Below are 12,722 nucleotides of genomic sequence, written 5' to 3'. Positions count from 1 at the left end.
AATTTACATGATTTTCCAAAGTAGGAGAAGGAGAAGCACGGTAAAACTTGATCGGTTTGAAACCAACACCCCGGACTTCCTTGACATCTAAACTCTCGATCTTTTGAGGGTAAATCGGAGTAAGAGTCATGGCATGCACGTAGTAGTTAATCCGATCATACATTGATTCATATTCACTTTTCTCGACGTCTTCCAAAGAAATTTCGAACTGTGGCTTCTTCTGTTTTATCGTCATTGCTTCTTCATCCGACTTTCCTTCGTCAGAACTTTCTTCCACATCGATGCTGATGGTCGGCTTCGTCCATTCAACAGTCGCGCTGGTTCTTCCTCGCCCGCGTCCCCGACCTCGATCTCGGGTCCATGGAGTAGAAGAACCCCTACCAACGCGCTTCGTCCATTCAACAGTCGCGCTGGTTCTCCTTATTATCTACATTTGGTTTTTATTGATTTAGAAAAAGCTTATGATAAGGTTCCAAGAGATATCCTTTGGAGAGTTCTGGAGAAGAAAGGTGTTGATATGACTTATATTCAAGTCATTAAAGATATGTATACTAGAGTTGTTACTTGTGTTCAGAAATGTGTTGATTTGACTTATATTCAAGTCATTAAAGATATGTATACTAGAGCTGTTACTTGTGTTCAAACTGAAGGAGGATTGACAAAATATTTTCCTATTTCTGTTGGTTTACATCAGGGATCGACTTTAAGCCCATATCTTTTTGCTTTAGTTATGGATGGTCTTACTGGACATCTACAAGAGGATGTACCTTGGTGTATGCTTTTTGCTGATGATATTCTTCTCGTGGATAAAACGAGAGAAAAAGCCTAGGAAAAACTTGAATTATGGAGGTCTACATTGGAGTCTAAAGGCCTTCGTTTAAGTAGAACTAAAACTGAATACATGGAATGTAATTTTAGTAGTAATAGCTTTAGTGACAGAAGTGTGACTTTGGGTGATCAAATTATTAAAAGGTGTGAATGATTTAGATATCTTGGGTCCGTTTTTCAAGCGATGGTGATATAGATGAGGATGTTAATAGTAGAATTCAAGTTGGTTGGTTGAAGTGGAGGAATGCTTCGGGCCTTTTGTGTGATAGAAAAGTACCACTTAGACTGAAAGGGAAATTTTATAAAACGGTGGTGAGACCTGCAATGCTATATGGCGCTGAATGTTGGCCTTTAAAAGAGAAGCATAATAATAAGTTAAGTGTTGCCGAGATGAGAATGATTAGGTGGATGAGTAACTTTACACTTAGAGACAAAATGCGAAATGATTATATCCGTGATAGGCTTGGTGTAACTCCTGTGACAGACAAAATTATAGAAAGTCGTCTTAGATGGTTTGGTCACATTGAACGTCGATCATCTGATGATCCGATTCGATTAGGAGAATAAGATGTTTTAGATTTGACTTGTGTTAAGAAAGAAAGAGGTAGACCTAGGAAGACTTGGGCTTATGTATTAAAAATGATCTTAATTTACTTGAACTAAATGAAAATATGACACTAAATAGGACGCAATGGAGAAAAAGGATTCATGTAGCCGACCCCACGTAGTGGGATTAAGGCTTTGTTGTTGTTGTTATATTGTTCAGTTTCACACTTATTTGTGTCATACGTACAAATGTGGCCTAGACAGTAGTGCTTAAGATACCCTGATGATTTAGTTTAGCTCCCTTATTAGGATGGCTATCATAATATACATATGTGATGATCCATGCAACTAAGTAGAGCCATTGTATTTGTATCTATTGTAATACTAGCTGATCACTGTCTTCCTTTACCATTCTTATTATCTTTAACTTTGATGTGCAGCTTGAACGTTATGAAGAGGCACGAGAAGCTGTACTTACTGCCCTTCAAATTGACCCTCTGAGGTTTGAACTTAAGTCTCTTTTATGTTGTATTCATAGTTATTTGATCTTGTTTTATAGGATGCTTGTGCCTAAAGTTCTGAAGAACTTTGAATTTTGATGTGACTTGATGAAGATAGTGTGGAAATTTTTTTTTTGAGTTGCAGCCATCATGCCAAGGATTGTCTTCTGAGTTTGGATAAGTTCATGTCTGGTTCAGCTAAGAGGGTTAAACAGTGGAAACCACAGCGAACCGATGATTTTGAATGCACATTATGCCTAAAGCTATTGTTTGAACCGGTCACTACTCCTTGTGGGCATTCTTTTTGCCGCTCATGTGTACTTCAGACTATGGATCATGGTAAGCTTAGGACTTCTAGCCTCCTATATGGGAAAATTCTGTTTGAGTCTAATGTGGGAAAACTCTGTCTTTATTACTTAGTGGAAGTATGTTTTATGAACTGACAGGTAACAAGTGTCCCATGTGCCGCATGGTCCTATTTATCAGCCCCAGAACGTATCCTATTAGGTATAGTATCCTCTTTCTGCCAGGTTATCAGTTTTATCTTTGAATTTTCTAATTTTTGTGACACATTTAAGTTTGTATTTATTTATTTCCCTATTACTGTGGTCATTGCCATTGTTTAGTTTCTGATTCCTGTGTATTTTCTTCAGTGTGACTCTGAATAATATTATACAGAAAAACTTTCCTGAGGAATATGCTGAGAGGAAGTTGGAGCATGAGAATCTAACATATGGGGGGACAGACACATTGCCTCTTTTTGTTATGGACGTTGTTCTTCCATGCCAGAAGTTGTCACTTAATATATTTGAGCCACGCTATAGACTGATGGTGAGGCTAAATTAGCTCATGCACTATTCTCTAAAATTGTAAGATTGATTAGGAAGATTTGCTGTTTTTGGTATTTGTTTTTTTTTTTGTCTTTGTGGCTTTTCTTTTTCAGGGTTAATTTTTTATTTTTAATTTGTCATTATTGTTTGATTTCATTATGGAATGCAGATTCAATTAGTCAATCTGCATTCAATGTCCATACTTCACTTTTATGAAGTTCATACAAGTTCTGGACAAAAATAGATAGTTTTTAATTCATTCCTTGCACTTATTTGAAATGCCACTTAGCTAAGAAATTGATATCTCAAGCTATTTCTAGCTGTCCTTTTGTTTTCTCTTTCAAAAAAAATAACAACAACAAGCTTTTATCCTGCTAAGTGGGGGTCGGGTACATGAACTTTAGTTTCTCTTTGTTTTTTTTTTTGGGTGCATTTTTGTTCTAGATACAATAAACACATGGAAGAAACTAAAATTTGGCTTCATGGTGATCCGAATGTCTTGTTTATATATTTTATTCAAATCGTAGGTGATTATTTTGTCTCGTGTGTGATGCAGAGATTGTATGATTGGCATAATATCAATTGCACACTATAGAGTATCTTGTTGAAAGTTTAGAGTTTAGTTTCCTCAATTCCTTAAATTCAAGGATCAATTATTTCAGGTTTTTGAGTTAAGTGGTCATTTTTTTTAGACATAAATTTCTCCAAATCTAATTTTAGATGGTCAAAACATATTCATCAGAATTTGGCACTATTCTTAAGGCTTCCACCAACTTAGTTTTTATTAGCTCGTGCTCAATATTATTCAAGTAAAGCTGGGAAATTTCTTCTTTGTTTTGTCTTGCACTTTTCGGATAACCTCCAATAATTTGACAGAGTAATAATCTTCTTGAAACGGTTTTGACAATACATGACATATTTGTTGGGTTCATAGATAGCAATGCATGATGAGGAATGAGATGGCTTCCTTAGGTTTTTGCAAATGATACTAACAGAGCAACTAGGCCCTCAAAATGTTGACAACGGAATAAAAAAGCCAACTATAGTAGCCAACTGGTGATTGTGGTTGTTGGCAAGACGAAAGAGAAGAGGAAGATGTGGCTTGGTTATTGAAACATCAAAGCTACTATGGCATATATAAATTTGGCTTCGTGGCAATATGTATATCTGTTCATAGATATTATTCAGATCATTGGTGAGAACATTCTCTCATGTATGATGCAAAGATTGTAGGATTGACATTATATTAATTGCATACTTTAGGATGGTTTGTTCGAACTTTTGAGTTTACTACAGGTTTTTTGAATCAAGCCGGTCACCTTTTTTAGCCCCAAGGATCAACAAATCTTATCAAATCTGTTTTTTAGATGGTAGCATATCCATCAGAATTTGTTGCTATGTCTAAAGTTTCCATGAACTTACTGAGCTTATTTAAGCTTATGCAAACTTTCATTTGGAATTATTAAAGCAAAGTTAAGAAATTTATAACTTGTTTTGCCTTCTCTCCCGATCCCGAAAGTTAATCCTTGAAGACATTATTTGGAATCTAAATTGGGCTTTCCTTGGTGGCATTCCTTGGATGATTGCCACTTTCTTCTTGACTCCACAAGAAAATTATGTGCATGTTTTCTAAAGAACTATAGATCAAACAATTGAAGAGAGTGTGATATTTTAGAGAGTTCTACATTGCTTCCAGGGTAAGCATATAGTTGATTAATCGTAAACACCACATGAGAATAAAATTGCTGAGCTTATGAATAGAAAATTGAATAAAAGAGCCAAAATAATAATAATACATGATGGGTTGTCTACTTTCTTATGGGCTAACACAATAACATTAGTGCTTATCTTGTCAATAAAGGACTTTCAATTGCTCTATATTAAATCTTAAAGAAATGTGGATTGACAATGAGGCAAACCCTTCGCTTGAAAAGATTTTTATTTCTCTTTCATTTTCATGTTAATTCTGTTAAGAATGGATTGTTAAAAATTTTTTAATGTTATTTCATTGGATATTATATTTGTGAAAATCTTGGAGGATTGGTCTCCTTTCCGTGGTGGGCTCAGGCTGACCTTCCAGAATGGATTAATTGGAGGCAATTTGGAAAATTCTTTAATTAGTTTTTATTCTCTTTCTATTTATGTTTATTTCAGAATTGTTTCCATATTTAGGCTAGATATATTTGGTAACATTGTAAATTAAGAGAAACCGGTTTTCCTATATATGTAGCCTAATGGTTGAATTCCCTCCCACAATTTTTTTCTTGGTGATATAAGAGCAAAGAAACAAACCTTAGCTCTCCTTCAGCCTATAGGCCCTCCTCTGCTCGCTTCAATAGTCATCAGAGCCTCTCCAACAGTCGTCCAGTAGCCAATACTCGCTGCAGCCACCAGTATCCCTTCAGCCAACCTGCAAGCCCTCCTTTGCTCGTTATCATGACCATTGGACTCCTTATGCAGATACTGTTTTCCACTCCTACAATAAGCAGCAGCCAAATTCCTAATCCAGCCCTAAACATGCATAGGGTTTATGATCAATTACGGAATGAACGCATCTAGTTCTAGTTTGGAGGGCAGTTCTGCATAAAAAATCTGGAATTCTGTCAGCCAAACTCACTTCCTTTATCATAAACCATAAATTTAATGGTCATAACTACTTTCAATGGTCCCCATTTTTGTTTATGTATATTTTTGAAAAAGAAAAAGTGGAACATCTCACAAGATAGGACACAGTTCCAGAGCTCACTGAGGATAATTATCGTATATTGAAGATTCAAGACCATATGATTATGTCTTGACTAGTCAACTCAATGACCACTAAAATACGAGAAAATTTCTTACTCTACAAAACAGTTAAAGAAATATGGGAGGTTGTAAGAGAGACTTATTTGAACATTGAGAGTACTTCAGAGTTGATTGAGATCAAAACAAAACTACATGTTCTTCGTCGAGAAGAGTAAGTGCACCATATATTTAAATACCTTGACAAAGTATTAGCTACAATTTGATATTTTTGAGACTTGTGGAAATATCCCCATGATGTCGTGATGTATCGATCCATTTTCGAGAAGAACAAAACTATTAAATTCTTAGTGGGAATATAACTAAGGCATTGGATGGAGTGAGAGGGAGGATCATGGGAATAAAACCTCCTCTATCTACCCGTGAAGCTTTTTCTGAAGTTAGAAGGAGAGTAGAAAGAAGCTTATGATGATCAGAAATGAGAGTTCATCTAGCTTGAAAGCTCAACTCTGCACTCCCATAATTCTTCATGAATCAATGTTTAATAAGAATCGTCCCACATGTGACTGTTGCAAGAAAATTAGGCTCCTCAATGACAAATGTTTGGAACTCCATGGAAAGTCTGCAGATTGATTACCTGGACATGGAAGGAAAGATCAAGAGAGCGAGGCCAATGTTGCAATCACATCTAAAAGGTCAAGTGGCTTATTAACCAAGGAACTGCTTGAAGTACTAAAAAAACTCCTTTGGTGTAATTCATAACATTACACGAGTCTCATGACACACCAATGTAATATATACTTCTTCCATGTATTTAGAAGCTTTTGATCATATTACTGGAAACATCAAGGCTCTAGTTAATTATCAAGAGACTTCTACTTCTAGATCCATTAGACTTGTCGGTAGATCACACTAAAAAAATGCTGGAAAAGAAGATGTGAACCTCTCTTGGGATGTTACTTTTTCCTCTGCTTTATATTTTGCAATTGGACTGTAATTTAATTTCAATCAACAAGTCTACTCATGATATGAAATGTATAACTAAATATCTTGCAAACTCTTTATGAATTTTAGGTGGTGAGTATGGGGAGGTGATTGACAATGTTGAAATGTATCAAGACTTAGAACTACTCTAGTAAAGTCTCTCTAAACGCACAAGTGGTCTCTCATTCATCTGTCTCTGAGCTTGTTGAGCTGTCTGTTGAAAAAAAAGTCATGTTATAACATTGTTGCCTCAGTAATTTCAATTTCAATTATGTTGCAAACTTGTATTCTCATTTATCTATAAATAAAATTCTTAATATTTATAAATGTGAGATTTATTAACTTGCCAAACACACTGGAATGTTTATCCCATGACCTAGTACAAACACTCACATCATTTTTCTATTATTCATGGTAATATTTTACGACCTGTAAAAGTAAGAATCCTAAGTGGAGCTAGATGGTTTGTCTCATTCATTGACGATCACACTATCACTTCTTATTCCTAATGGAGAAATTTGAAATAATTCAAATATTCTAAACCTTTCATATGACATGATTCAAACTCAATTCTAATGCAAAATTTAGATCCTCAAAATTGATAATACGAAGGAATATTTCAACTTCATTCTTGGAACACACATTTTAAATTATTAAATCTTCCATATGAGTTCATGTATTGATACCTTACAACAAAATGTGATGGCCGAGAGAAGAACATGCATGTTCTTGAGGTATTTTGATCAATTATGATTTCTCATCAAGTTCCAAAATATTTTTGGGGGAAAATAGTTCTTGTAATAATATATCTTATTAATTGAATGCTTAGTTGGATACTTAATTTCAAAACACTACTTCATATCTTGATGCATATTTATCTTCACATTAGAGTTTTCAATTCTATCGCACTACTTAAAATTTTTAGGTTTGTATCTTTTGTTCGCATCCACCCCCAAATCGCACAGAACTTGACCCTAAATTCATCAAGTGTATTTTTTTTGGGCAAGCCTCCAATAAAAAGGACTATAAGTATTACTTACCAATTACTATAAAATATCACTACTCCATGGATGTCACGTTTATTGAAAATCAATCTTACTATCTCAAATCCGACGTTCAAGGGAAGAGTGCAAAAGGACATCAATTTTGGGATGCTCTTAATAACACTTACATTGCCTCTCAACTTACCACTCTTCCACCTAGCTCTTCTATCTCCCAAACACCACCGCATGGCCTACTTGAGAATGTCCAACCAATCCTACATGAAATTCATAAAAAAGAACTTTGCGTGCACACAAGAAGGAAGAAGAATCTTGAGCAGGTAGAAGACAACTTGCAAAGACACAACTGCTCAAGACAAAAAATTGAGTCCACTCACCTGAAATTTCGGGCGAGGAGTCTATAACTCTTGAGTTATCTCATTTCTCTTATGGTGTTGATGACAAGAAAGCTGTATGAAATATCCAATTCAGGAGTATGTAGCTTATAAAAAGCTATTCTCACCTTATAAAGCTTTTGTATTAAATCCATTAAATGAAATATATAGAAATCTAGAATGAATGAAAGCAATTGAAGAAGAGATTCAAGCACTGAAGTATAATGACATGTGGACTCTTACTAAACTTTCTCAGGATAAGAGGTCAGTTGGATGCAAATGAGTATTCAACCTCAAGTACAAAACTAATGATAGTTTTGAAAGATTCAAAGCTATACTGGTTGCAAAAAGTTCCACTCAAGTCTATAGGATTAACCATCTGGAGAACTTTACACTGGTTGCCAAACTGACCATTATTAAATTTCTCCTCTCAATAGTAGTTAACAAGGAGCGGGGAATGCATCAACCTGACATAAAAAAATATTTTTTTTGAATGAGGACCTTGAAGATGTGTACATGGAGATATCACTAAAACTTGAGAATGATTCCAGCAAACACCTCATATGCAAACTCAAGAAGACTTTCTATAATTGTAAGTAATCACGGAGGGCATGATTTGAAAGGTTTGCTAAGACTATGAGATTTAATGGATATTCTCAAGGTCAAGTTGATCATACACTGTTCATAAAACAAGCTCAGGGAGGTAAGATTATTGTACTGATAGTTTATGTGGTTGACACAATTCTTTCTGGTGATAAAGAAAGGTAAATTCTTAAAATCAAAGAAGTATTTGCCATTAAGTTTGAAATCAATGACCTAGAAATCATGATATATTTTCTAGGTAAGGAGGTAGCAAGCTTTCGAGAAAGACATTGTTTTATCACAGAGGAAATATATCCTAGATTTGCGAAATGAGACAAGGATGATTTGATGTAAACTTGTTGATACTTTAATGGACCCCAAGAAGAAGTCTAAGAGGGGAGAAGAAAGTATATTTGTGGAGAAGGGAACATATCAAAGATTGGTTGGAAAATTCATCTACTTAACCACATACTAGGTCATATATTGCATACTTTGTTAGTATTGTGAGCCAACATATGATATCCAAATGAAGAAACTTTGGAGATGGTGTACATGATTCTGAGGTTTTTTAAGAAGACTCTTGGTTGTGGTTTAATTTTTTAGAAAACTAAAAACAGAGAGGTAGAAGTCTACATTGATGCCAGTTATGTTGGGGAACTCATTGATAGAAGGTTTACCACATGTTATTGCTCTTATGTATGGGAAAATCTAGTTACATGAAGAAGTAAGAAGCAAGTTGTATCTCTAGAAATAGTGCAAAATCAGAGTATAGAGAACATGTCTTAGGAATCTGTGAATGGATATGGATTTAGAAATTATTGAGAGAATTTGGTGTATCTCTAGAATGCCTTAACACGGGTGTCTGGGTGCGAGAAGTCCCTGAAGCGGCAAATCACAAACGTGTCCGTCTCTGTGATGGGATTTCACGAATGCGAGAGTCCCTAGGGCAGATTTCACTAATGCAGGAACGAGAGACTCCTAGGGTGAGATTTCACCACTGCGGTGTTGACCTCATTTTTAGTGAGGTCTAGTCTTCCTCTTAGGGTTTAGGATCTAGCCTTAGGGATCTCCCTTCGACTATCTTAGAACCTTAGAAATGGGACCCTTTAGAGATTCAACCCGCTTTCGTCCCCTTTTGGAGCTTCGCGTGGGTGGTATCGACTTCTAGCACTTAGAAGGATGAAACCGACATGAGGAAACCCAAAAGGGATTCCTGTAGGACCTTTTGAGCCTTAGGATAGTCTTTTGCACAATTCGCACTCCCGCGCGCATAAACTTCGCCATTCGGAGAGTCGACGCGGGCGCCACAATTCACATCGCTTGCACTATTACCTGTTGAAGGCTCGAGTAAATCTTTTAAGACAATTGATCGCAGGTCAAAATTTTGTGAAATTTGAATTTTGACGCGTTTTTGATCCGATTGTCGACGACGTCGTCCGAGCGACCCCGGATGACAAAACGAACTGCGTCAGCGCGTCTAGAACGTCAATTTTGCCTAGGGAGGACATTCATTTTGTTACGTCGCCGCGCGCGAATGAATCGAATATAATTTAATATATATATATATATATATATATATATATATATATATTTAATACTATGATATCAATAAAATTTTGGGCTGCTAACGTAACATTTCTGTTAAAATATTATATATTTTTAGCTGTTGGTCTTTTGGTAAGCATCACAAGTGTTTCTCCATCTGATCTGATTCAGCACATTTGCTCTGAAATTTGGAGGGAGCCCTTGTGTCAATAATTTTCTGCATGTAGGTCTCCAAACTTATATTCATTGACCGTTAAACTAGAAGGATGGCTTTTGGGCAATTTACTATCACATGTTTTCATTGTGACACTGTTCACAATGATATTTTTTCACCTTTTTATTTGGTTTTTGCACTATGAATGTTTGTTCTTCAAGTTCTATCTTATATGCCCGTGGAAGCTTCTTTTTGGTCTCTTTTATGTAAGTCATCGCTCTCCTGCAGACTACTTCTGGCAAAGGTGGTTCTTACGTGTATGACATTCATTATTGGATTGGGAAAGATACTAGTCAAGTATGTTGCCCACCTTTTTTTTCAATGAATATTTACGTACATACCACTGAATTTCTATGTATTTACATATCTAACATCTAAACTTCAATTTTTACATATATGCCACCTTACATATGTATGGAAAAAATTCTGTTTCACTTTTTGAAAGTTAAAATAGTGGTATTTTTGTTGTGATATGAAAAATTTAGGCGGCATAAATGTAAAAAGGAAGTTTAGGTGTTAGATATGTAAATTCATAGGAATTTGTTGTTATCTTTGTAAATGCCCCTTTTTTAAACTTTTAAAGATTCGTACTGAGATGGTCTTCATTATTTTGATTGATAAACTGTTTCCAGGATGAAGCTGGAACTGCAGCAATCAAGACAATTGAACTTGATGCTTCTCTTGGTGGTCGTGCAGTTCAACACAGAGAACTTCAGGGTCATGAATCTGACAAGTTTTTGTCTTACTTTAAGCCATGCATCATTCCTCTTGAGGGTGGTGTTGCCTCTGGATTTAAAAAGCCAGAAGAGGAGAAGTTTGAAAGTCGTCTTTTTGTTTGTAGGGGCAAGAGAGTTGTAAGAATGAAGCAAGTGAGTAGCTTTAAAGTATCGTATGACTTGCTCTTACTTAATACGAATGCTAGGGAGTTCACTTTACTGTTTAGATATGTTTGGGGGCTCGGTTTTGGCTTCCTGCGGCTTTCCCTTACTTGAAATGCATGTTAGGAGAAAATTTGTTTAATCTGGAAAGCTTTGTATCTTGTTTTGTGGGGTTCGGTTTAGCTCCCCATGCGACATCACCCATGTTCAAATATCTGTTGAGATGATTTCATGTCTGGAATATTTAGATATGCAGGTGATTCCTCAGCTTGGATGCTTGGTTTTGGCTTGAAATGGCTAGAACTTCATTTTTTTTTTTTATGAAAATCTGGATTTTGATATTGTTTGTGTTTGGCTTCAGCTTTATTTTTAGTTGGGGACTGGCTTTGGCTTTGTCTCTTGTTGGGCTGATTTTGGTTTTATTTCTAGTTGAGGGCTGGCTTTGGCTTTGGTTCTTGGTTGAGCTGGGTTTGGCTCTAGGTGGGGAGCTATGGTTTTGTTTAGCTTTGCTGGACTTGGTTCGGCTCTAGTTGTTGGTCTTGATTTCCTTTGTTTGGCCCTTACCCTTGAGGTCTACTGCAGGTCTTCGGGTGTGATTTTGCTTTCTTTGTTGGGTTCGGTTTGGCTCTAAAGTGGGGCTGTGTTTTGGCCTTGTTGGGCTCGGTTTGGTCCTTACCCGAGGGATGGTTTGAAGGTGGTTTGGCCGGCTTTGGTTCCTACCCCTAACCGTGAGACCCATTGGAATTCCTTGAGTTTAACTTACCCCATCTTGTTGAGTTTGAATCATTTGAATGATTATAGAGGGATTAAACTTGTTACTTTGAGAGATTGGTGATATTTCATACTCTCCTATGTATATCAAAGCTTGTAGGGAATGAATCAAGTTTGTCATCCAAAAAAAAATTATTATAATTATTTTAGTTATCCTTTCAGTTTGTCAGGGAAGCATAGTCGCCTTTGGTGGTCTTTTTGTTGGCTTTAGTCGTGAGCCCCTTTGTGCTTTGGATGGCCTTGGGTCGTGGGCTTTTGCAACTGTTATTTGCTACCTTAAACCGTGAGCTTTATTGGTTCTTTTTAGGCCCCTTTGATGCCTTATCTGTTGTCTTTTAAGTTGCCTTTGGTTATGGGCCTTGTTGGCTGTTTCCTCTTCTTTGCTGACCCTGACCGTGAGCCCTTTTGTCCCTGTTCCTAGCTTTGGGCCGAGGGCCTTGTTGGCTGTTTTCTCTTATGTGCCTCGGGTTTCGCTTTGGCCGTGAGTCCTACCTGCTGTTCAGTTCTTTGTGGTGATCCCGATTGCAAGCATTCATTTGATTTTATGGGAAGATTTTTATGCTTGTTCGATATGTAAAGTTATGGATTAGGTTGGAAGTCAGAAGATTTTGATATTAACTTTGGGATCTGAGGAGGATTTGCAAGCTTTATTTGGGAGAGTATTTGGTTGATTCGATTAATCCTGCGTTCTTTTTAGTTGATTCGATTAATTCTGCATTCTTAGGGTTTGGAGATTCAACGCAAAGGAATATTTTATGTTTGTTAGAAAGGACCTCGGGCCCTACTTTTTCAGGTCTTTTCGGTACGAGTTTTGAGAACCGATCCAATCTCTTTTTCGATGTTTTAGATGGATCGGTGCCTCCTCTCTCTCACCTCATTTTTGTTATTTTCTTTCCTTGCTTCTTGGTTCGGTTTTTCGATGCTTAT

General features: G+C 36.4%; 1 protein-coding gene across 1 annotated transcript in view; it reads left to right on the top strand.

The window, feature by feature from the left end:
- Nucleotides 1-1,819: 1,819 nt before the first annotated feature.
- LOC110024497 (LON peptidase N-terminal domain and RING finger protein 1) overlaps nucleotides 1,820-12,722 on the top strand; it is a 40,573-nt gene continuing 29,670 nt past the window's right edge. The window contains exons 1-4 of the mRNA XM_020724502.1: nucleotides 1,820-1,876; nucleotides 2,020-2,213; nucleotides 2,321-2,381; nucleotides 2,528-2,705. Coding sequence (XP_020580161.1) covers nucleotides 2,060-2,213; nucleotides 2,321-2,381; nucleotides 2,528-2,705 — 393 coding nt within the window. The 5' untranslated portion in view covers nucleotides 1,820-1,876; nucleotides 2,020-2,059. The remainder of the gene's footprint in view (nucleotides 1,877-2,019; nucleotides 2,214-2,320; nucleotides 2,382-2,527; nucleotides 2,706-12,722) is intronic.

This window comes from Phalaenopsis equestris, unplaced genomic scaffold (genome assembly GCF_001263595.1).
Source record: "Phalaenopsis equestris unplaced genomic scaffold, ASM126359v1 Scaffold000258, whole genome shotgun sequence".
NCBI lineage: Eukaryota > Viridiplantae > Streptophyta > Magnoliopsida > Asparagales > Orchidaceae > Phalaenopsis > Phalaenopsis equestris.
This window is presented reverse-complemented; position numbering and strand designations above follow the sequence as displayed.